The 23,448-nt window shown below is 51.0% G+C and overlaps 1 protein-coding gene across 8 annotated transcripts in view; it reads left to right on the top strand.

The window, feature by feature from the left end:
- The window catches only part of PFKFB3 (6-phosphofructo-2-kinase/fructose-2,6-biphosphatase 3), an 86,874-nt gene that overhangs the window by 41,958 nt on the left and 21,468 nt on the right, over positions 1 to 23,448 (top strand). For 3 of the 8 annotated variants that reach the window (XM_033210005.1, XM_033210001.1, XM_033210000.1), the window contains exons 1-2: positions 14,108 to 14,566; positions 22,605 to 22,730. In XM_033210005.1, coding sequence (XP_033065896.1) covers positions 14,491 to 14,566; positions 22,605 to 22,730 — 202 coding nt within the window. In that variant the 5' untranslated portion in view covers positions 14,108 to 14,490. Of the gene's footprint in view, positions 1 to 14,107; positions 14,567 to 14,783; positions 15,536 to 22,604; positions 22,731 to 23,448 lie in introns of those variants that run through there. The other 5 variants (XM_033210003.1, XM_033210002.1, XM_033209999.1 and 2 more) reach the window with 4 other exon arrangements.

Genomic DNA, 23,448 nt, shown 5'->3' with positions numbered 1-23,448 from the left:
GGAAGAGAAAATGTATTTATATGGGGGTGTGTGTGTGTGTGTCTGAAGACAGAGAGAAATACGTGTCGCGCCTGGCCCACATTTTTTTTCTGAACCATTTGAGAGTTAGACGCAGACATGATGCCCTTTTGCCCCTAAATACTTCAGGGTGTATTTCCTCAAAACAAGCGCAGTATCATGATTGAAATCAGGATATCAACGCTGATACAGTTCTGTTATCGAATATGCAAACTTCAACTCTCACCAATTTTCCCACTGCTGCTCTTTACCTTTAGCAAAATCAAGAACAACATTTTGAGTGATCCAAGGTTTCCTCCAGGTTCACAAGCTTATCATCTAGTGTGTCCTCACTCTTCCCTGCCTCTCATGGCCTTTGTATTTTTGAGAAGTGCAGGCACTGATTTTTTTAAAACATTTTTTAAAAAAAAGTTTAAAATGTGATAAAAATGTATGACACAAAATTTACCATCTTAATCGTTTTTAAACGTACAGTTCAGTAGCGTTAGGTATATTCCTGCCATTGTGCAATAGAGCTCTAGAACATTTTCATCTTCTAAAACTGAAACTCTGCACCCAGTAAACAGCAATTCCTAATTTCCCCCACCCCCTGCCCCTGACATCCACCTTTCTGCTTTCTGTTTCTGTGGATCTGTTGTATTGACCTTGTGTAAGCAGAATCAGATGGTGCTTTTCTTTCTGTATCTGGCCTGCTTCGCTTAGCAAAATGTCCTTAAGGTTGACCTCTGGTGTAGCTGTGACGGATCTCCTTCCTTTTTAAGGCTAATATTCAATTGTCTGTAAATTCCACATTTGACTCATCCATTCATCTGTCGATGACACTTTAGTTGCTGTACCTCTTTGCTATTGTGAATGATGCTGCAATGGGCATAAGTGTGCACATATCTCTTCAAGAGTCAGGTCACTTATTTTTTAGAATGTCCCGCAACTTGGGTCCATCTGTTTCTTCTTTCTAATTAGCTTTAGGTTCTGTGTGTTTGGCAGGGACGCTCGAGTAGTAGTGATGTGCCCGTCACAGACCAGACTGGTGATGGTGAGGTTAACTTTTTTGTTTTTTGGGAGACGGTCTCATTCTGTCACCCAGGCTGGAGTTCAGTGGCGCGATCTCTGCTCACTACAACCTCCACCTCCCAGGTTCAAGCGATTCTCCCGCCTCAGCCTCCCCAGTAGCTGGGACTACAGGCATGCACCACCAAGCCCGGCTAATTTTTGTATTTTTAGTAGCAATGGGGTTTCATCATGTTGGATAGGCTGGTCTTGAGTCTCGGAACTCCCGACTTCAAGTGATCCGCCCGCCTTGGCCTCCCAGAGTGTTGGGATTCCAGGCGTGAGCCACCCACCGCGCCTGGCCTGAGGGTAACTTTATCACTTGCTTAAAGATGGTGTCCGTCAGTTTTCTCTACTATATGGTCACTATATTGTCCCTTTGTGATCAGTAAGGATTCGGTGGGGAGATATTTTGAGTCTCTGCAAATATCTTTATTTTATTTTATTTATTTATTTTTGAGATAGAGTCTTCCTCTGTCACCCAGGCTGGAGTGCAGTGGTGTGATCTCGGCTCACTGCAACCTCTACCTCCCGGGTTCAAGTGATTCTCCTGCCTCAGCCTCCCGAGTAGCTGGGATTACAGGCACCCACGACCACGCCCAGCTATGTTGGCCAGGCTGGTCTTAAACTCCTGGCCTCCAGTAATCCACCCGCCTCAGCCTCTCATAGTGCTGGGATTACAGGCGTGAGCCACCGTGCCCAGCTGCAAATGTCTTGTCTGTTATCAAACTTCCACCTGCTTGGTGATTCTTATGTGAAACAATTATTCCTGCAGTGATTACCCAGGGATGACCTACAGATGCCATCATTCCTTCTATACTTATTTGTTGACATTCTACCCTAAGGAAAAGCTTTCCCATCTCCTGCACTCATTCCTTCATTCATTGTATCCACAGTTGAGTGGGTTTATGGGTTTCTCTGTTTCTCCAGGTCATAGTCTGTTACTATCAGCATTCATTTTGTGTTCACATTGTACAAGATTTTGGGTGCAGTGGCTCATGCCTATAATCCAGCACTTTGGGAGACTGAGGCAGGGGGGATTGCTTGAGGCTGGGAATTTGAGACCAACCCGGGCAACATAGTGAGACCCTATCTCTATAAAAACCAACCAACCAACAAACAAGAAAAAACACAACGAAACAGATTGTACCAGATTTGACCAGTAGGGAACCCTTTAGAATAGGCTCATGTCTTTCTTGACACATCCACATCATCTTCCCGTTAACTTCTATTTCAACATCAGGATTTTTTGTGCTTCCTGTCTCTACTTATTTTGGAGATAGGGTCTTGCTCTGTCACCCGGGCCGTAGGACAGTGGTGTGATCTTGGCTCAGTGCAACCTCCGTCTCCCCAGTTCAAGGAATTCTGATGCCTTAGCCTCCTGAGTAGCTGGGATTATAGGCGCCATGTCCAGCTAATTTTTGTAGTTTTTGTAGAGATGGAGTTTCGCCATATTGGCCAGGCTGGTCTCAAACTCCTGGGCTCAAGTGATCCTCCCACTTCTTCGGCCTCTCAAAGTGCTGGGATTACAAGAGTGAGTCACCACACCCAGCCAGCTTCCTGTCTTTCAACAGTGATCAATTATGTGTGTACATGACGTACTAAATAACAAAGATTAACTCTGTTTCAAGCTGTCAAGTGTCCGAACACTGAAGGCTGTCACAGGAAAATTATTTAAAGATACATTTGTTAAAAATACATTGATTGATTAAGAAATTAGAAATTGAAACAGAACTATTTCTACTTGGGGCGTGAACCCCATATCACACTCTGCATCCCCACCAGCAGGGACTACTCAAGATCCATTGCATACCAAGGGTCTTGACTAAGGAATGTCCCACTCAGTCTAGGGCTCCTAGCCCCTGGACTACCCAAGTTGGTCAAATGTATGCCTAACTGTTACATCAGCCATTTCACTTAATATAGCAGTTCTAGATTCAGAGACTTTTACACAGAGAAGAACCCCGAGATCATTCTGAACTTGAGGTGCAGAACAGTGTGTTGTGCAAAGTCACAGAGTTGCTGAGAGGCAGAGCTGGGATGGGGGCTCAGGCCCCGCCTAGAATCACAGGATCCTTATGTACAGGGCTAGTCAGAGGCCAGCGAGTCTGATTTGCGGCTGTTGGGGAAGTCCCTCTGGAATGGTTCTGACAAGTAGGCATCTGGCTGCTGCATTTGCCATCTCTCTGGCCCACCGCTGTCCACTGTACAGCAAAGGCATCTCCTTCTGCCTTCAGATCAGCATCTGGTTTCTGTTCACAGGAGCAGCGCGATGCAGGACAACCCCCGTGCCTTCATCAGTGGCTCCATCTCCGTTCACAGCCTTGTTCTTTCTCCCGTCTCGCTCTTTAGCCATTTCTCACAGGGATGGTTTCCAGGTGGCTCGGACACCCTGGTCGCCATTCCCTTTGGGTAGATTAGTTTATGAAGACCAAATTGGATATGAGCAAAAGCACTCTTGGAAAAACGGTATTCAATCAATCCCTAGATAAGCATTTTTTTAAGTGTCCAGGCCCACCCCAGGTGTCTGAATAGATTTCTTCTGATCTTGGCTGCTCTGTGATTTGGCCTTCACCCCTTGATTTACCCAGCAGATCAATGACATTCCCCAGTAGACACACACACACACACACACACACACACACACACACACAGCTTCCTGAGGAGGAGTACACAGAAGGGAACACGATCCAGTCTCAACACTGGTGATTACAGACCGTCCCATTCTCTCATTTGAACCCTACACATTGATCCAGCCCAGCTGGGAGGTTTCCCAGCATCTCGTCAGCAGCCAGCATCGCTGTCCAAAACCTGCCCGTTCTTTTTTTGTTTTTGTTTTTTTTTTTTTTTTTGGCTTGATTTGGCTCTATTTTTAGAATGTTTTCCCCTGGGAGAAGGAAGAAATATGAGGGGAACAGAGCAGGGAGAGGTGCCAGCTGTGGCTTGCCAGCCTAGGATTGCTCCACGGCATGCGTCTACACTGCATTCATGGGCCGGCCTTGCCACACAGAGCCTGGCCCCTGCGGGTCACCCAGGCACGCTTCCCGTACCCAGCAAAATGTGATCTGGGTTCCAGTTTCTGTTCTCCCCAGTCCTGGGTTAAAACTCCGTTGTTTTGACATTGACTCTTCCCCTCACCCGTGTGTGTGTGTGTGTGTGTGTGTTGGGGGATGTCACTGATCTGCTGGGGAAACCAAGGGGTGAAGACCAAATCATAGAGCAGCCAAGATCAGAGGGAATCTATTCGGACATCTGGGGTGGGCTTGCACAGTTACAAAAAGTGCTCATCTAGGGATTGGTTAACCTAATACTTCATAGTTTTTCCAAAAGTGCTTTTGGTCATATCCAATTTGGTCTTCGTAATGACCTCTTGAGGTAAATGGGGTTGCTGTTCTCATTCTACAGATGATTTTACTATGAATGGCTGTCTGTCCACCTCAGAGCCCTGCAGGATTTACGAAAACTGCTTCCAGCTTATTATGTGAGCCAGTACTCGCTCCTACTTAGGATCATATATTGAGGTTGGACATGGTGGCTTATGCCTGTAATGTCAGCACTTTGAAAGGCAGGAGATTGCTTGAGGCCAGGAGTTGGAGACCAGCCTGGGCAGCATAATGAGACCCCCGTCTCTACAAAAACAAAATGTAAAAATTAGCTGAGTGTGGTGGCATATGCCCATAATCCCATATACTTGGGAGGCTGAAGTGGGAGGACAGTTTGAGCCCAGAAACTCTAGGCTGCACTAGAGTTTGTATAATTGTACCAGTGCACTGCAGTGTGGGCAACAGAGCCAGACCCTGTCTCAACAAAACAAAACAAAACAAAAAAAGGATGATATATCAATGAGTTGAATTGCTGCAAATGTAAACATTCATTCATCAAGCAAGCATAGATTGAACACCTTCTCTGTGTCGGACACTGTGGTAGGGTCTGGTGATTCAAAGACGAACAGCTGTCCCTGTTTCTAAGTTGCCTGTAGTCAACTTAGTGATTACTCTCAGGTTTCTATTAATATTTGTATTTCATTGAGAGCAATGGGAACCATTGGTGTCTGCCATTTGGGAAGTAGAAGAGATGCTTAGACAGATAAGGGAGCAGAGGTCTAGACGAGGTGTAGAGAGGGTCAGAACCCAGGTTGGGGTTCCTAACTCCCAAACAATGTCCCCAGCCACACACTGCAGTCACTGTCTTGCCCTTCCATTTCTATTGAATAAGCTTTGGAGATAAGACAAGCCTGGTTCATCACGATTGAGTCTCTAAACCTAGATATGCAGAGGTTCCCTGGAATTGCTTCTTGAGTCCCTGCTTAATTCAGCTCTTGACATCACAAGATGAATTCACTCTTTAGTGAATTGCACAGACTCTTGAAAACTATGTTTCTGCTGCGCTGAAGTCCCTGAGCGGGCTCCTTAGCCTGGAGGATGCGTGCTTCAATGGGACGTGACAGCTGCTTTCAAACATTTGAGGGCGAGCACCTGTTGTTGGAGGAAGGGTGCAGGCTTACCCCATGTCCAGCAACAGAAAGAGACAAGGGGGTATGTTCCAGGAAGATCAGCTCGACTCAGTGTAAGCAATGTCTTCTTAGCCAGTAGTGCTATCTAATAATGGAGCAAACAGCTTGGAGCCAAAGAGCCAGGGGTTCAAGCTGAGGATCCCAGGACTTTTCAACAGGGGTTTGCGGATTCAGTGGGAAGCTGGCCTGAGAGCTTTCAAGGCCCTTGGAGTGACCACCTGATTTGCCCTTTGTACAGTTTGCTTAGTGCAGAACTTAGAGTTTCACTTTGTGAAGGGCGTAGAACACCAATACTCTTCTTATGGCAAGGATGGGCTTCTGCTCCTGTTCCTTTTCTTTTTTTTTTCTTTTGAGACTGAGTCTTGCTCTATCACCCAGGCTGGAATGCAGTGGCCCAATCTCGGCTCACTGCAGCCGCCACCTCCCAGGTTCCAGCTATTCTCCTGCCTCGGCCTCCTGAGTAGCTGGGATCACAGGCACCTCTTAGCACACCAGGCTAATTTTTGTATTTTTTTGTAGAGACGGGGTTTCACCACATTGGTCAGTCTGGTCTCGAACTCCTGAGCTTGAGTGATCTGCCTGCCTTAGCCTCCGAAAGTGCTGGGACGTGAGCCACTGCACCCCACCTCCTGTTCCTTTTCCATTCATGATTTGGAAGAAGGTGGTGTCAGGGTCATAGAAGACCCTTGGATGGGAGACATGGGGCGGGGTGGTTTAGGGATTAGTAGTGGCCATGTTTCCCCTACCCCAAATGGGGTTTTGCCCAGGGCTGTTCCATTGGTTTATCTGGGCCTCACAGACGTCTAGGGTTTTCTTCATCTTGCTGTGTCTGGATCTGCACAATACTGAGAAATTGTCTGGCAAGAAACAAAGCTACTCGTGTTCTAGGTCATAGTTCCATGGCTTAGCATGAAAACAAGCAAGATCCAGGTGTCCAAGGGCCCCTGCATCCCCGACATGCCTCCTGGGTGGCTGGCCACGTCTGCATGGTGTCACTGTGGCCCAGGACTCAGACTTTCCTCTAGAAGTTGGTTTTGGCAGTGCACCCAGGGACACTGAGTCACCAACCAAACTGGTAAGAGAATGCAGATAAACGTGGGTCGCTTCCAGGAGGATCACAACTGCCAGCAGAGAGTATCTGGGGGGCTCCCTGCAGAATTCTCTTGAGGGAGAAGGTAGGTGGGAGTTAGGGGCCATTGTGTGTGGCCAGGCAGAGAAGGGAGAATTCGGGCTACTGTACTGGCTACTCTGGCAGAGCCAAGGTGGCGTGATATGTGAGTTTCTCCGTCCATTTTCCATTCACTTATTCTCATGACAGATGCTCGTCTCCTTTGGAGAAGTAGGTCCCTCACTATTTAATGTGGCATGGTTGCAGGTTCCAACATCCTGCTTTTTTTCTACTCTACCCGGCCCCTTGTTTTCAAGACTTTGAAAGGAATTTTCCAGAATCAAGCTTTCTGGCTTGCCTTCCTCTTTTGCTTTCGTAAGGATAAACACTGTTCGGGGGAGAGGGCGGGAGAGATATTGAGAGCCAAGGCACGTGAGACAACGCGGGCAGGGTGCTGCCTCGTGAGCTTGCCTTTTTGTTTTTTTTTTTTTTTGAGACGGGGTCTCGCTCTTTCGCCCAGGCTGGAGTGCAGTGGCGCAATCACAACTCACTGCAACCTCCACCTCCCAGGTTCAAGCGATTCTTCCACCTCAACCTCCCAAGTAGCTGGGACAACAGGCGCCTGCCACCACACCCAGCTAATTTTTTGTATTATTTTTTTGTAGAGATGGTGGATTAGTCAGGCTTCTCTAGAGGGACAGAACTAATAGGATAGATGTATTTATAAGGGGAGTTTATTAAGGAGTATTGGCTCACACAATCACAAGGTGAGGTCCACAATAGGCCGTCTGCAAGCTGAGGAGCAAGGAAGCCAGTCCAGGTCCCAAAACCTCAAAAGTGGGAAGTCAACAGTGCAGCCTTCAGTCTGTGGTCAAAGGTCCAAGAGTCCTAAAGCTGAAGAACTTGGAGTCCGATGTTTGAGGGCAGCAAGCATCCAGCACAGGAGAAAGATGTAGGCTCAGAGACTCAGCCAGTCTAGTTTTGCCACGTTCTTCTGCCTCCTTTTGTTCTGGCCATGCTGGCAGCTGATTAGATGGTGCCCACCCAGACTGAGGGTGGGTCTGCCTCTCCCAGTCCACTGACTCAAATGTTAATCTCCTTTGGCAACACCCTCATGGACACACCCAGGAAGAATACTTTGCATTTTTCAGTCCAATCAACTTGACATTCAACATTCACCATCACAGATGGGGTCTTGCTGTGTTGCCCAGGCTGGTCTGAAATCCCTGTCCTTAAGCAATCCTCCCCACCTCAGCCTCCCAAAGTGCTGGGATTATAGGCCTGAGCCACCGTACCTGACTTGTTTTAATCTTTTATGCTGCATTTTTACTGTACTTCTAATTTTTATTATTATTATTATTTTTAAACGGAGTCTTGCTCTGTCTCCCAGGCTGGAGTGCAATGGCACTATCTCGGCTCACTGCAACCTCCACCTCCCGGGTTCAAGTGATTGTCCTGACTCAGCCTCCTGAGTAACTAGGATGATAGGTCCCTGCCATCGTGCCCTGCTAATTTTTGTACTTTTAGTAGAGACGGGGTTTTACCATGTTGGTGAGGCTGGTCTCGAACTCCTGAACTCAGATGATCCACCCACCTTGGCTTCCCAAAGTTCTGGGATTATAGGCGTGAGCCACAGCACCCCGGCCTTACAGTACCTTTTCTATGTTTAGATATACAAGTACCTACCATTGTGTTACAGTTGCCTACAGTATTCCGTAGTCACATGCTGTACAGGTTTGTAGCCTAGGAACGACAGGCTGTACCATGTCGCCTAGATGTGTGGTAGGCTCTGCCATCCAGGTTTGTGTAAGTTCACTCTGTGATGTTTGCACAATGCAAAAGTGCTTAGTGATGCATTTCTCAGAACACATCCCCATCATTAGGCAACACGTGACTGTGTTTCTTTCCTTCTTCTTTTGCTTGACCAATAAATTAGGACATCTTAAAACTTTTGAGAAGTACACAAAAAGCCCAAGCCATCCTCCACATCTTTTATAATTTTTTTTTTTTAAGGAAGAGAAACCATATTCATTATTCCTTAAGTGGAAGTGAATCCTCATAAAGGTCTTCATCTCTGTTGCCTTCATGTTGAGTAGACTGGGAAGGAGGAAGAGGGGGTTAGTCTTGCTGTCTCAGGGCTGGCAGAGGCAGGAGAAAGTAGGTGGGCCCATGTGATTCAAATGTGTTGTTCAAGGGTCAACTGTATATGGTTGGCTCTCACCATCTACTATTTTACATAGGAATCTTAGAGCTCTGTCTGTCACAAATAAAATGAACTTTAAGTTTCCTTTTCTTTTACTTTTTGTTTTACCAATCAAGGTTATGCTAGCCTCAGAAATGACTAGAGTTGCTTTTATTCTTTTCTATTTTCTGGAACAGTTTACTTAGATAAATCATCTGAGGTCAGGAGTTCAAGACCAGACTGGCCAACATGGTGAAACCCCATCTCTACTAAAAATACGAAAAAAAATTCAGCCGAGTATGGTGGCGCAAGCCTGTAATCTGTTACTCAGGAGCCTGAGGCAGAATCGCTTGAACGTGAGGGGCAGAGGTGGCAGTGAGCCAAGATGGTACCACTGTGCTCCAACTGGGCGATAGCACGAGACTCCGTCTCAACCAAAAAAAAAGAAAAAAGAAAAGAAAAAGAAATGCCCACAGGAGATGGAATGATAGGGTCGGGGCAGAGGGAAATGGAAACTTACCGGAGGGTTTGCTGGGACTTAAGTTGAGCAATTTGAGTCACTTTACCCACAGCCAGGCTATGGCTGCTGCATATCTTCCTTACACCCACCTAATGAGACACTAAGTCCACTAGATGGGAGAAAAAAGTATATGATATTTGTAGAAAAATAATAATCTTTTTTTGAGACAGAGTCTTGCTCTGTCACCCAGGCTGGAGTGTAGTGGCACAATCTTGGCTCACTGCAACCTCCACTTCCTGGGTTCAAGTGATTCTTGTGCCTCAGCCTCCCAAGTAGCTGGGATTACAGGTGTGCACCACCACAACCAGCTAATTTTTATTTTATTTTTATTATTTATTTATTTATTTATTTTTTGAGACAGAGTCTCGCTCTGTCGCCCAGGCTGGAGTGCAGTGGCCAGATCTCAGCTCACTGCAAGCTCCGCCTCCCGGGTTTACGCCATTCTCCTGCCTCAGCCTCCCGAGTAGCTGGGACTACAGGCACCAGCCACCTCGCCCGGCTAGCTTTTTTGTATTTTTTAGTAGAGACGGGGTTTCACCGTGTTAGCCAGGATGGTCTCGAACTCCTGACCTCGTGATCGCCCGTCTTGGCCTCCCAAAGTGCTGGGATTACAGGCTTGAGCCACCGCGCCTGGCGATTTTTATATTTTTAGTAGAGACGAGGTTTCGCCATGTTGGCCAGGCTGGTCTCAAACTCCTTACCTCAAGTGATCCACCCAACTTGGCCTCCCAAAGTGCTGGGATTACAGGTGTGAGCCACCGTGCCTGGCCTCTCCGTGTCTTTTAATGACTTGATAGCTCATTTCTCTTTAGCATAGAATCATATTCCACTGTCTGGATGTTCCATTGTTTATCCATTTACCTACCAAAGGACATCTTGGTTGTTTCCATATTTTAACAGTTATGAATAAAGCTGGTATAAACATCTATGTGCATGTTATGAATTGTTTTTTCGAACCCCCAACGTGACATTGTGTGGATCGTCTCAGTCTCTGTTTCCAATCTTGTATGAGTTACAAATAATTTATTGACATAAAAGCCCCCTCCCGTGTCTTTGGCTGCTGCTGATGGAAGGGTTTGCTTTCAGTGTTTTGTTTGGTGTCTCACTTCTCTCCCTCATACATGGGATTTTTCACAGGAGCAAATAGTGACACTTGGTGTCTAATGAACAACTTCTGATTGCTCCCAGCCTGCCATGCTTGTCACCTCTCTCACTCTCTCTGGGCAGTGGGTAGGTCCTAGCATGGTTTAAACGTTTTAACCTGGCTGTGGCTGGCACAGGATCACAGAAATGCGGTTGCTTGTGTTTGTTGTTACAGCAGCATTTGGAAGCACTGGTAGGAGTTAGATGACACTGGCTGCCACAGAAGTGTGGGAACAAAGGTGATCCTGGAGAAAAACCACTCCACTGTCCTCTCAAGGCTGGACTGAGCTCAGTGAATTCAGCTATGTGAGCACCTCACCAGGCACTTTCTTTTTTTTTTTTTGCAACAGGGTCTCACTCTGTCACCCAGGCTGGAGTGCAATGGTGCGATCACAGCTCACTGCAGCCTGTGCCTTCTGGGCTTAGGTGATCCTCCAACCTCAGTCTCCAAAATAACTGGGACCACAGGTGAAGCCACCACGCCCAGCTATTTAATTTTTTTTTTTTTTTTTTTTTTTGCAGAGATGGGTTTTCATGTTGCCCAGGCTGGTCTCTTAACTCCTGAGCTCAAGCAATCTGTCCACCTGAGCTACCCAAAGTGCTGGGATCTGCACCGGCCAGGATCATTTTCAATAATTGCCCTGCTAATGTCTCATTCTACTCAGGGAAGGTCCTTCTCTGATCTTTCCTTCCCAAACAGCTCAATTGTTCTGGGTGAGTCTGAATCACAGCCTGATCAGCTGCTGAATTAGGATTCCACTCAGCACCCTGGGGTTAGGGTGGCCCTATAATGAGTCTCCTAGGGAGCTATCTATCTGTGTCTGTGTCAAGTAGAAGGGAAAAACAAAAACAAAAACAAACAAACAAACAAAAAACCCAACAAACCCTGCTCCTAATTGGCTTTCTTTCTTGATCTCTGACCTGGTTCATTGACTTTTCTAATCTCAACTCCCTTTACTTCTTCCCATAAAGCAAGTGGGGTTGACTAGGTAGTCTTGAAGTTTCCTTGTATCTGTCATAGGTTCTAGGACAATGACCGAGGAGAAATCATCAATCTGCGCTAGCCTTGGTGTTATTGTAGCTGTAAAAGAATTATCGTATTAGAGGAACGTTTACATTATTGGGGGTGTTTTCTGAAGGACCGCCTTTGTGATACACAGGTTAGGAGCAGGGAAGTTGGCAAAGCCCTAGTTGGACATTTGGGGTGAAGATGGGGTATTAGCAGAGCTAGGGAAGGAGTTAGGAGGATGTGCAAACTAGTAAACTCGGAACCAGTAAATTACCAGAATACAGTTGCAGTTGGTTGTTCATAAGTGATTTTGTAGTGAAGCAGTTTCATCTCTCATGAGGGCTCTACCCTAACTTACCTGAGGCTGTAAAGGCTGCCAGGAGTTGTAGCTGGCCATTAAAAAAACAAAACCAAAAACAAGTGTGCATTCGTCCTTGCTCCCACGCACTCCCAGTTTGCACTTAGATGTAAGGAGCAGGGGGGGATTGAGTTAACTTCCTTTTGCCTGCTTTCCCTCTAGACTCGCAACGCCTTAAGGAAAAGTGCCCAGTCTGCGAAAGTTCAGCTGGACCTCCGGGACATCAACTCTCTGTGCTCTAAGAGCTGACCGCTGTCAGATGCGTTGTCTAGGTCAAGAGATTAATGATGTGCCTCTGCTGGGGCGGACGCCATCTCTGTGCTCTCCCTGTGAGCTGAAACCAGCAATGTGTTTGCAAGCTTGGAGGGAGTGTGGAAGAAGGCCCCCTGGTCCGCTTGCCTGGTCTGTAGGTGTGCAAAATTGGTGTGCAAGCAGCGGGCGCTCAGGTGCACCGTCATTCCCCAGGAACCGCGGGCGCTCTTTGCAGGGGTGCAGCCGCGCTCCCCGCGCGCAGCCTGCAGCCCTCCCCGATCCCCCCGAACCCCAGGGCGGGGACTCGTCCCAGTGGCGCGGGCGCTCGCTGCCTGCTGTTTCCCTCTTCGGGTCAGCTTTTATTTCAGGAGTGGAGTGGGACTCTCCCCTGGGCGTTTAGGGTGTCGCCTCTGGCATGTGCTCCCACTGCAGAAAACAAGTCTAAATGCAACGCATCGAGTTTCTGAACAGCCGCCAGAGCGCGGAAACCAGACCGTCAGCAAAGCTGTCGCGGGAACAGGGGCTCTGAGAGGGTGGCGCGGGGGGCGGGGTGCCGGAGTGGGGGTCGAGGCGGGGGATGGGGGCGGGGCACAGTCCAGGTGGCAGATGTTGCGCGTTCCGGGGCCCCTCGGCAGGCGACGGGGCGGGAGGAGTGGAGGCCCGGTGGGGCGGGCGCGCGGGGCGGGAGCAGCCCTGGTCGCCGCCTGGGCGCGGGCGCCCTCCCTGTGGAGCATGCGGGACGTGAGCGACGTGTGGCAGTCTCTGCCCAGACTTTTCCGCCGCCGTGTAGATTTCAGCAAGCGCCGCCTTCCCTCCAATCACAGCCCAGCCTCAGCGCCAAGTGTGCACCTCTCTGCAAGGCGGCGCAGAGGTCCTGTACTGAGGCTTCGTTTGCAAAAATTACATCCATGTTGTGCTCCGGTGCGGGCGGCGGTTCCCCCACCAAAAGCAGCCCAGATCTTCCCCGCACGCCTCTGACTGACTGCACGACTGTCACAAGTCGCGAGCTGGTGCAAACTGCGAGGACCGGGAAAGGAGACGGGGCGCGCATACACCAAAAAGTGGGGAGGCAGAGCTGCAGGGTGTGCAGGATAATGGAGTTAATTTTAGGGGTCTGCATAATAAGGGGCCGCCCCCAAGTTTTCCCGCGACTTAGGTAATGAATTGCAGATCGAAATGGGTCTAGTTTTATTCATTCTTCTACTCGGGGCGATAAAGGTTTATTGAATGGTGTGCATGGTGAGTGTGAAAACCAGATGCCAGCTGCCCTCAGCCCCAGTCCACTTCAGTCCAGCTCCTTGGGGCTTTCCCGCCCCCTCTTCGTGCCCAGCATCGCAGGCCTCTCCAGGTTTCCAGTCTTTGGGCTAAGGCAGGGGGAGCAAGGCTCGGTTCAAGTCCAGGTTTCTAAGGGATTCAGGAAAGTGGACAGGGCGAGGCAGGAGGGTCAGGGAAGCTTCCTGTCCGCGGGTGGTCCGGGTCGTGGTGGGGGATGGGCTCACGAGTATTATCAGGGAGCAGCCTGGCCCGTGTCCTTATCTGGACTGCGCCTGCCCCGCAGCGCGTGTTAGGAATGCGGAGTATCGAGGCTCCACGGCCCTAAAGGAGCTGCACTGGTAGGATGCACTTTAAGCAACTTCCCAAGGGATTTGGCTGCGGGGTCCGGGGTCCACGGTCCACACTGAGCAGGACTGCGTCGCTGCTCTCCTCCCGGCCAGTACAGTTGAGTTGAGGGGCCGGAATTATTCGGGGAAGCTGTGCCAGACGTCCCAAAGGGACAACATGACCAGGGGATAACAGCAGCCAGGACCTTCAGCCGGGCTGGGCGGCAGGAGCTGGTGCGCCGCCGTCGCCGGCCCGCAGAGGGAGCCCGCACGCCGCCTCCCGGCTCGCCCACCCTCCTCCCCACGTGGAAGGGGGCTGGGACCCAAGGAATGCGGCCCGCCCCGAGGCTGACGTGCGCGTCTGCGGCCAGCCCGGATTCTTTAAAAGCCGGTGGTGCGCGGGGCATCCCAGCCGAGTCGGAGAGGAGGCGAGCGGCAGGGCCTGGTGGCGGGAGTGCGGCTGTCACTGCGCCTGAGCATCCCAGAGCTTTCCGAGCGGACGAGCCGGCGGTGCCGGGCATCTCCAGCCTCGCACCCCTCGCAGCACACGTCGAGCCCCGCACCGGCGAGGGTCCGGAACTTAGCCCAAAGCACGTTTCCCCTGGCAGCGCAGGGAACGCCCGGCCGCGCGCCGGCGCACGCCCCCCTCTCCTCCTTTGTTCCGGGGGTCCGCGGCCGCTCTCCTGCCCGCGTCGGGATCTCGGCCCCGGGAAGCGGGCCGTCGGGCGCAGCCGCGAAGATGCCGTTGGAACTGACCCAGAGCCGGGTGCAGAAGATCTGGGTGCCCGTGGACCACCGGCCCTCGTTGCCCAGATGTGAGTGCAGCTGCGTCTGGCCGGGCGGCAGGGCGCGCTGCGCTGGGCTGGGCCATTGTGTGGGGCGGCTTTGTGCAGACGCCCCTCTGCGGGGGGCGCGCCCGTGAGGGTCGCGCCGGCGGGGCGGGGCGGGGCGGGGCGGAGGCCGCGGGCTGCGCGTCCTTGGCCCGGCGGCGGGGGCGCTGTAGCCCTGTACCCGTGGCTGCCCCGCCGGCCCGGAAACTGCGAGTACGCCCGGCAGGGCTGCATGCGCGGAGACGGAGGAACGCGAGCGCCTGGCAGGCGGGTGAGGGGATCCACATGCTGCACGATCCCTTTCCTCGACCCCCGTACCGGGCGCCCGCGGCCGGAGCGCAGCCAAGGACCCGGCCGCTCACACCTCCGCCCCTCTCCACCGTCCGGATCTCCTCTCTCATCCTGTTTCCATCTCCTCGTCCCACTTGCTGTGCATTCCTGACCCCTCGCTTCACTTAATAACCTGTTTCTCTGTCCTGTTTTCTCTTTCGACATGTATGTTTCTATTTTTCTCTCTGTTTCTACCTCCTTCCTCTCCCACTCTGTTTCTTTCTGCTTTTAACTCTTTCTCTCTCCTTCACTCTCTCTTCGGCGCATCTCTAGTGCCATGGGGTCGCCCGTGCTGGGGGCGCCAGGAGAGCCACCTTGAGCCACGTCTGTGCCCCAGGCTTTCGGGAGGGTCGGGGGGGTTGGTGAGTGCACAGTTGGCGCTGCTCCACGCGCCCCGGGCGCACGCACTCCCCGGTGCTTGGAATTGCCTGGCAGTGCCCTGCCCCGCCCCGCGGGTCGCCCCGTCCCCCCTCGTTCCCCTACCCCCCGGCAGCCCCCCCCCCCCCACGCCACCCGGCGATCGCTTGGGAGACGGTTACCTCGAGCTCCATCCACCTCAGCTGCGGAGTGCCGCCGCGGAAAAGAGCAGGTGGGCAGCGCAGAGAGGCGACGCTGCCTCTCCAGGTAATGCGCCCCAGCACCCATGGACTGGACAGGGAGCTGCGTGGTGCTGTTTTGCCCAGGTCAGGTCGTAGCCTGAGCAGTGACCGTGGGATCCAGGTGCAAACTCTCGAGGTGGCTTCGGGTTATCCGAAGGCGCCTGAGCGCAGGCGGCTGGCAGAGTGGCCCGGCTACCACGTTTCTTAGGACGGCCTCCGCGGGACTTGACAGCTCTTCTGGAGCCCTGCCCAGTCTGAATCACCGGCCTTGTCCAGACTTGCCCCTCTCCCCACACCGACCCCTGTGGTGTGCCCTGGGTGGGGACGTCAGCAGATCCACCCTGCTGGACTTCAGGGTTCTAGGGTAGCCCTCAGGAGAGATCTTGTTCCCCCTGTTGGTGGGGTAGCCCGGGACTGGAGGCCGCAGGTGTGTTGCCCAGCCCTGTCAGATGTGCTTGAACTGGGATGGCCCATGGTTCTCTGGTCTTTGTGTAAAACCTGTAAGTGGAGTGGAATGTAGCCCTTAAATCCTCAAGGAGGTTTGGCCAAGGCCAAATGCAGAAACAACTTTTGCATAAAACAAGTATTATATCTATAGCACTTTGTAAACTGTAATGGGAGCTAGTCCCATATATGTAAATACATGTGATTGTATGCATATGCCCACGGGTCTGGGAGGAGTGTCTTCCAGGGCTCTGAGATGGGTAGGCATCAGCTCAGTTGTGATCTTGAGAAACATCAGCATGCACCAAGGCGTTCTCCCTCCAGGCTTGGATCCTGATCCATTAGACCCCATCAACCTGCACGTCTCTCAGGAGAGATTTGCCTAAGAATCTCTGTCAGAATCATTCAGAGCTGGAGGGTGGGAGTTTGGCTAAAGCCGATGGATTAATTCTCTTGTCCCGCCCACTGTTGGCATTCTGTGTGGCCCTGGAGTCTAGTCTCAGATACATTCCTTATTTTATTTTATTTTATTTTATATTTTTTTGAGACAGAGTCTCGCTCTGCCACCCAGGCTGGAGTGCAGTGGCCGGATCTCAGCTCACTGGAAGCTCCGCCTCCCGGGTTCACGCCCTTCTCCTGCCTCAGCCTCCCGAGTAGCTGGGACTACAGGCGCCCGCCTCGTCGCCCAGCTAGTTTTTTGTATTTTCAAGTAGAGACAGGGTTTCACCGTGTTAGCCAGGATGGTCTCGATCTCCTGACCTCGTGATCCGCCCGTCTCGGCCTCCCAAAGTGCTGGGATTACAGGCTTGAGCCACCGCGCCCGGCCAGACACATTCCTTCTTGTAAAAAGATCTGCAACCTGGGTATCACACATCCTTATTTCAGGTGTCTGTTTATGTAGTCACATTTATCTCTTACTTGGAATGGAGGGAAGAAGGTATTTCCATTCAGTGTCTTTCCTGACACCCTCCCTAATTCTCTAATGGCATTTGGGACATTGGGTGGGTTTTTCTTTCTTTTTTTTTTGAGATGGTTTTTCACTCTGTCACTGAGGCTGGAGTGCAGTGGTGTGATCTCAGCTCACTGCAACCTCTGCCTCCAGGTTTCAAGTGATTCTCATGCCTCAGTCCCCCCAAGAAGCTGGGGTTACAGGCATGCGCCACCATGCCCAGCTAATTTTCGTATTTTTAGTAAAGATGGGGTTTTACCATGTTGGCCTGGCTGGTCTCCTGACCTCAAGTGATCCGCCCACCTCAGCCTCCCAAAGTGCTGGGATTATAGGCGTGAGCCACCATGCCCAGCTGGGTGGGTTTTCTTTCTCCTAAACCTGTTGCCATCTTTATAAGTGGCCTTCTCATTGGGGGTGTGCAGCAGAGTCCCCTGAGGTTTATTCTTTATTTATTCATTTTTGAGGCGGATTCTCACACTGTCACCCAGGCTGGAGGGCAGTGGTACGATCATAGCTCACTGTAACCACCAACTTCTGGGCTCAAGTGATACTCCCGCCTCAGCCTCTCCAGTAGCCGGGACTTCAGGTGTGCACCACCACACCCGGCTAATTTAAACAATTTTTTTCGTAGAGATGGAGTCTTGCTATGTTGCTCAGGCTGGTCTCGAACTCCTGGCCTCAAGTGATCCTCCCACCTTGGCCTCCCAAAGTGCTGAGGTTACAGGCATGTGCCACCATTCCCAGCCTCCCTGAGGTTTATTGCTGAAGGAGGGTGTCTAGGACACTGCTTTTTATAGACAAAGAACAGTAAAACAACAAAACAAAAACACTATATCAATAAGCTGCATTATATTCTGGCCTCGGAGGCACATTAACAGGATGCCCTGTTGCTACATCAATGTGGTGGTAAATGTTTCTTACAAAACCTATAGCTTCCTTCGCATGCATCCTGTAACTCCTGCTGACTTATTGAATTTGTGAGTCAGCATAATGGGCAGGAAGTACCTTTTTGACTGGCAAGGTCTGACTTTCCTTTCTATTCTTCGTCACTAAAATTCAAGAGCCTCTGTGTTCTGAGGGATCCTGGGTACCGGGCTGAGTCCTAAGACAGTGCTTGGGACTTGGCATTAAATCAGAAGTTGCCATGATCAGTGGAGCAAAGGGGGTATTGATCAGGCCAGCGCAGGGTTGTAAACAACAGGTAAAAGAGCCTTTTAAAGCACCAAACTTTCTTTTTTGAGACAGGGTCTCACTCTTGTCACCCAGGCTGGAGTGCAATGGTGCAATCATGTCTCATTGTAGCCTTGAACTTCTGGGCTCAAGCAATCCTTCTGCCTCAGCCTCCTGAGTCGCTGGGACTATGGACATGTGCTACTGCGCCCAGCTAAGTTTTAAAAATATTTTTGTACAAGTGGGGACTCGCTATGTTGCCCAAGCTGGTCTCGAATTCCTGGCCTCAAGCGATGCCCCCTTGGCCTTCCAAAGTGCTGGGATTACAGGCATGAGCCACTGTACCTGGCCTTTTTTTTTCCCCCTCTTAAATACAGTGAAATGAGACACACTGCTAGCTTGTCTTTGCTCAGGATTTAGATAGACACCGCAGGAAATTGAGTCTGAAGAAAGGTTGATGTGGTACTCAAATACAGATAGAAAGACTTTCATCTCAGTAGGGAGTTAACACCAGCTGATGGTGTTCTACCTTAAGGAAGCTGGGTGGGTGATGTCCTAGAGAAATCCCTGCCTTATCCCTGGGTAGCCCCTGCAGTTTATTTTCTGGGGATGCTTTCTGTGTTAGGGTTTGAGTCAGTGGGGGATACAGGCAGTGTGGGCCGCTGCCTGTCTGTCTGCGCACTGCATACCGTTGGAGAGGTTAGTAACTTAATCTAGCTGGGAGAGCAGGAATAGGAACCCAGGGGTGCCAGCCTCTCACTGTCCAGGTGAGGGATTCACCATCCATCTGGCTGCTGCCTTCCATAACTGGCTCCTTGTGTGACTGTATCCCAAAGCTGAGTGTTCACCAGCCAGCCTTCAGTTTTCTTTTGACTTCCTGTGTACGTTTAACTGCAGGGAACGGGCCCCAGTAGGCAGTCTGCATTGTACACGAATGGTACTGCGGGCTTGTAGACATCAGCCCAAAGGCACTACTCAGCCACGCTGACCCTGTCTTCCCCAAGTAGCCTCTGTCTCACGGGTACCCAGTGCATGTACCTGGCGCATGTGCCCAGTGAGCGAGCGTGTCGTGAATGTAGCAACCTTGCAGAATCAAAGCTCCGTGCTTGGGACTTGGTAACTTTGTGGGAGGATTTGCCCAAGTGGCCATGGTCATAACCATGACAACACTTTGAGCATGAGTCCCCCAGAGTCAATTCGGGTGTTTAGTCTGTTACCCAGGGTCTTTACACAGTTGCTTCCTTCCCCTGTAACGCGGTGACAGCTGTGTTCCCCCAGGCATGTTTCAATTGGCATATAAAGTCCACATCTAAATACATTCGAGTTTCACAACTTTCAAAACTTTGTGTGTGTGAAAAAGAAGTTAAAATATTAAACATTTACATAAAATGAAATGAGACATACAGTTACTCTTTGGAAAATCTTGTGTTAAACTCTAATTTTTGTTGTGTTTTTTTTTGAGACAGAGTTTTGCTCTGTTGCCCAGGCTGGAGTGCAGTGGTACAATCTCGGCTCACTGCAATCTCTGCCTCCCGGATGCAAGCAATTCTCCTGCCTCAGCAGATGGGATTACAGGTGCCTGCAACTAAGCCTGGCTAATTTTTGTATTTTTAGTAGAGACGGAGTTTTGCCATGTTGGCCAGGCTGGTTTCGAACTCCTGACCTCAGGTGGTCTGCCTTCCTCTGCTGCCCAAAGTGCTGGGAGACCGTGCCCAGCCAATACTTATCTTTTCTAATCCCTGTGCCTTGCCAGGGAGGGTGATGAGGCGGGTGGGGGTGTCTCTTTTTTGGTGGTAAAAAGGCCCATTGAGAAGAGAAGAAGAAACTGAGGGTCGCAGAATTGGAAACATGAGGTGTGCTATGAGGTTTTAAAAGGGGCTGGGGTTGGAAAGTAAGACTCAAAGATTTAGTGAGGATTTGTGATTGCCTCATCTGTCCAAGACAGTGGTGGGTGTCTGAAGGGAGGGACAGCTGCAAACACCTCTGGCGCCCTGTCTTTGAATCTTACTATACGAGAAACCAGCGCATTGGCAGAATGGCTCTGCTTTGCCAAAAAGGGACTGGCAGTTTATTTGGGTTTGAAATCCAGTCTGAACTTTTGCCCTATGGTATTTACTCTGCTGTCTTTATTGTTGTTGTTTTTCCCTCCCTAAATGTCTACTGCCAGAGGATATTTGTTCCTATGATTAATGTGTAGACATAATCCCCTGTTGGATAAATCAGTCAGCCTCTCCTTCCTTGGCGTGGTTCTGACAGAAATATTCTGCACATGTGCACAGCTGAAAGTATGTGTGTGCATCGGTCTCTGCATATCTGGGTGTCCTTAGGAGCAGCGGTGTGGTGGGGACGCCTGGTAAGACCAGGAGGGCCCCTTGGCCTGGGGGAAGGGTCAGTGGATGGGTATTGTTTCCAAGGAGTTGCTGCTACTTTTCTGATGTGGCAGCTACAGCTGCCAGAATGACCCTGGGCACAGTGGGGTGTGCCTCACTGGCTTTCAGGGAGGCCACCATCTCTCTGTGTGCTCCTGGGGACACAAGAAAGCCCCTGAGTGCTTTGTGCTTGTTTGTTCCACTTATGTGCCCAGGATGCCCGGCTCACCCTGGGCAATGAAAAGCGTCTGTTTTCAAGGAACTGTTTGTTCTAGGTCACTGGACAACAAGGGCATGCCAGCCCAGGACTCGTAGTATCTCCTGAGCATCTCCTTATCTGCAGATAGCCTGTCTGTCTCCTCACTCTGCCTGCTGAGAAGGCCACTAATGGTCTCCAAATAGCGTGGAAGGGACAAAGGCCTGACATTTCATGCCTGCCTCCCCGTCCCCGCCTCCAGGCCTCGGAGCAGATCCTGGACCTTGACTCCAGCTTGGAGCCCTGTTGGGGGATCCGGCTTAGAGGGACTTCTTCCCTGAGCCACTGTCTCTCTGAGGGGTGGTGGCTTCCACAGCCTAAGCCTGCTCAGTTCGGACATCAGGGCCTCTGTGCAGTCTGACATCTGCCTGGTTCTGTGTGCAGCTTTCAGAGGTTTTCCTGCAGGCCATGCAGGCTGTGTCTGGGAATGGTGAGGACAGCCAGGCTGACCACGTGGCAGTGAGCGCTGGGCAGTGCCGCCCAGGCGGGAGCTGGCGGGTATCATCTGGCCCTGGAGCTTGCATGTCGGCAGGATGCAGGAGTTGCCTGAGACTCTCAGGGCCAGGCAATAGCTGGGATGATACTCGGTCCTTGGCTACCAGAACAGGGGCTTCTGGCTGCTTTCTGAAAAACCCAGCAAAACTCCCCTCCCTGCTGAGATGCCGAGACCGTTGTGTAGCAGTGGAAGCCAGGAGGGAGCTGGCAGGCAAGAGCATATCCAGGTTTCCTGGAGACGGCTCTGGCCCCTGCCTGAGGCTTCGTAACCATCCCTTCCCTCGGCAGTACCCCAGCATTCATCCGAGCCTGGCATCAGAAGAGGGGGTCAGACAGGACTTGAGAGGCTCAGGGGTGGAGGATTTACCTGTCCACTGGGGTAATTTTAGCATTCTGCCTCCCTGACCTACTTTCATTTGATAAACTCTTTTCATTTTCCTCTAATTTTTTTAAAAATTTATTTTTTTGTAGAGACAGGGTCTTGCTATGTTGCTCAGGCTGGTCTCAAACTCATGGTCTCAAGTGATCCTCTTGCCTCGGCTTCCCAGAGCACTGGGATTACAGGCATGAACCACCGTGCCTGGCTGTAAACTCCTACTTTTCAAAATTACCTTTTTAAAGATTTTTTTTTTTAGAAATGCTGCCCATACGTCCTGTGTGGAGGTTCGGATATTGATGGTGGGCCTCTCTGTCTCTTGACCCCAAGGCCCCAGACCCCTGCTCTGTCCCCTTGTTGTGCTAGAATCCACCCTCTCGACTGTGAGCCCCACCCTCCCTGGGGAGGGCAGTCCTTTCCTCCCCTCAGGGGCATTTCCACTTCCACTGTGGTGTCAGCCACTGGTTCCCTGCTGGGTTTAGCGCCCTGGGTATCAGCTCGGGAATTTGGGGTTGGGACTGTCTTTGCCAAGTAGAACCTAAAGGCAGAATTGAGGGGCAGCGTGTGGCTGGGGGGCTGTGGGCACTAGGGTTGCCTGGTCCCTCTCTGGTACAATGCCAGGGACTGCAGGATGGGGAGACGAAATGAAAATTTCAATGAATGCTGGGTGTGGTGGCTATGCCTGTAATCCCAGCACTCTGGGAGGATTGTTTGAGACCAGGAGTTCGAGACCAGCCTGGGCAACACAGCGAGATCCCATCTCTACAAAGATAAAAAAAATGAGCCAGGGATGGTGGTGTGCACACTTGTAGTCCCAGCTATTGGGGAAGCTAAGGCCAGAGGATTGTTTAAGTCCAGAGGTTCGAGGCTGCAGTAACCTCTGGTGGCCACTGCACTCCAGCCTGGGCAACAGAGTGAGACCCTGTCTCAAAAACATTTTTGGTGAAATTCTTCAGCGTTATTGTTGGGCGTGGCATCTGCTCCTCTTCTCCGGTCACTTGGTCCATAACACGCTCTTCTTGCTTGTGTTTCCAGCCTGTGGGCCAAAGCTGACCAACTCCCCCACCGTCATCGTCATGGTGGGCCTCCCCGCCAGGGGCAAGACCTACATCTCCAAGAAGCTGACTCGCTACCTCAACTGGATTGGCGTCCCCACAAAAGGTGAGGCTGGGTCTCGAGGCCAGTCCCCTGCAAATGCAAAAACTTGACCTTCCAGCTCAGTTGCTGGTTTCACAGGCAGGACCACCCCTGGGCATATCTGTCCCCTGGTCTGGGAGTCTGATCCTGCCTCCTATGCAGCTGGGTCCTCCTCCACACTGTGTGTATACCCTTCTTCTGTTGGGGTTTTTTCCTCATTGGCCATTCTCTTTCCCACTCCCCTAAATCCTGCCCTGACTCAAATTTCACCTCCTTCAAAACCATCTCCGGCCACCTTAGTCCTTTACATTCCTGTGGCGCTCAGTCCTAGCTAACATTCCTCTGCTGATGGCCCTCAGCACTGCATACCATAGATCAAGGGTCTTCAGCCCCCCGGGGCTGTGGACTGCTATGTGGGTGGCCTGTTAGGAACCGGGCTGCAGGAAGTGAGTGGCAATGAGTAAACATTTCCACCTGAGCTCCTCTTCCTGTATGATCAGCGGCGGCGTTAGATTCTCATAGGAGTGAACCCTATTGTGAACTGGGCATGTGAGGGATCTAGGTTGTGTGCCCCTTATGATAATCTAATGCCTGATGATCTGAGATGGAACAGTTTTATCCCAAAGCCATATACCCACAACCCCTCCCTGTCCATGGAAAAACTCTTCCACAAAAGTGGTCCCTGGTGCCAAAAAGGATGGGGACTGCTGTTGTAGATGATGCATTTAAGAATCTCTGCTTG

Source organism: Trachypithecus francoisi, unplaced genomic scaffold, assembly GCF_009764315.1.
Source record: "Trachypithecus francoisi isolate TF-2019V2 unplaced genomic scaffold, Tfra_2.0 Lachesis_group9, whole genome shotgun sequence".
NCBI classification, from domain to species: domain Eukaryota; kingdom Metazoa; phylum Chordata; class Mammalia; order Primates; family Cercopithecidae; genus Trachypithecus; species Trachypithecus francoisi.
The sequence above is the reverse complement of the archived record's forward strand: the minus strand, read 5'-3'. Positions and strand labels throughout refer to the sequence as shown.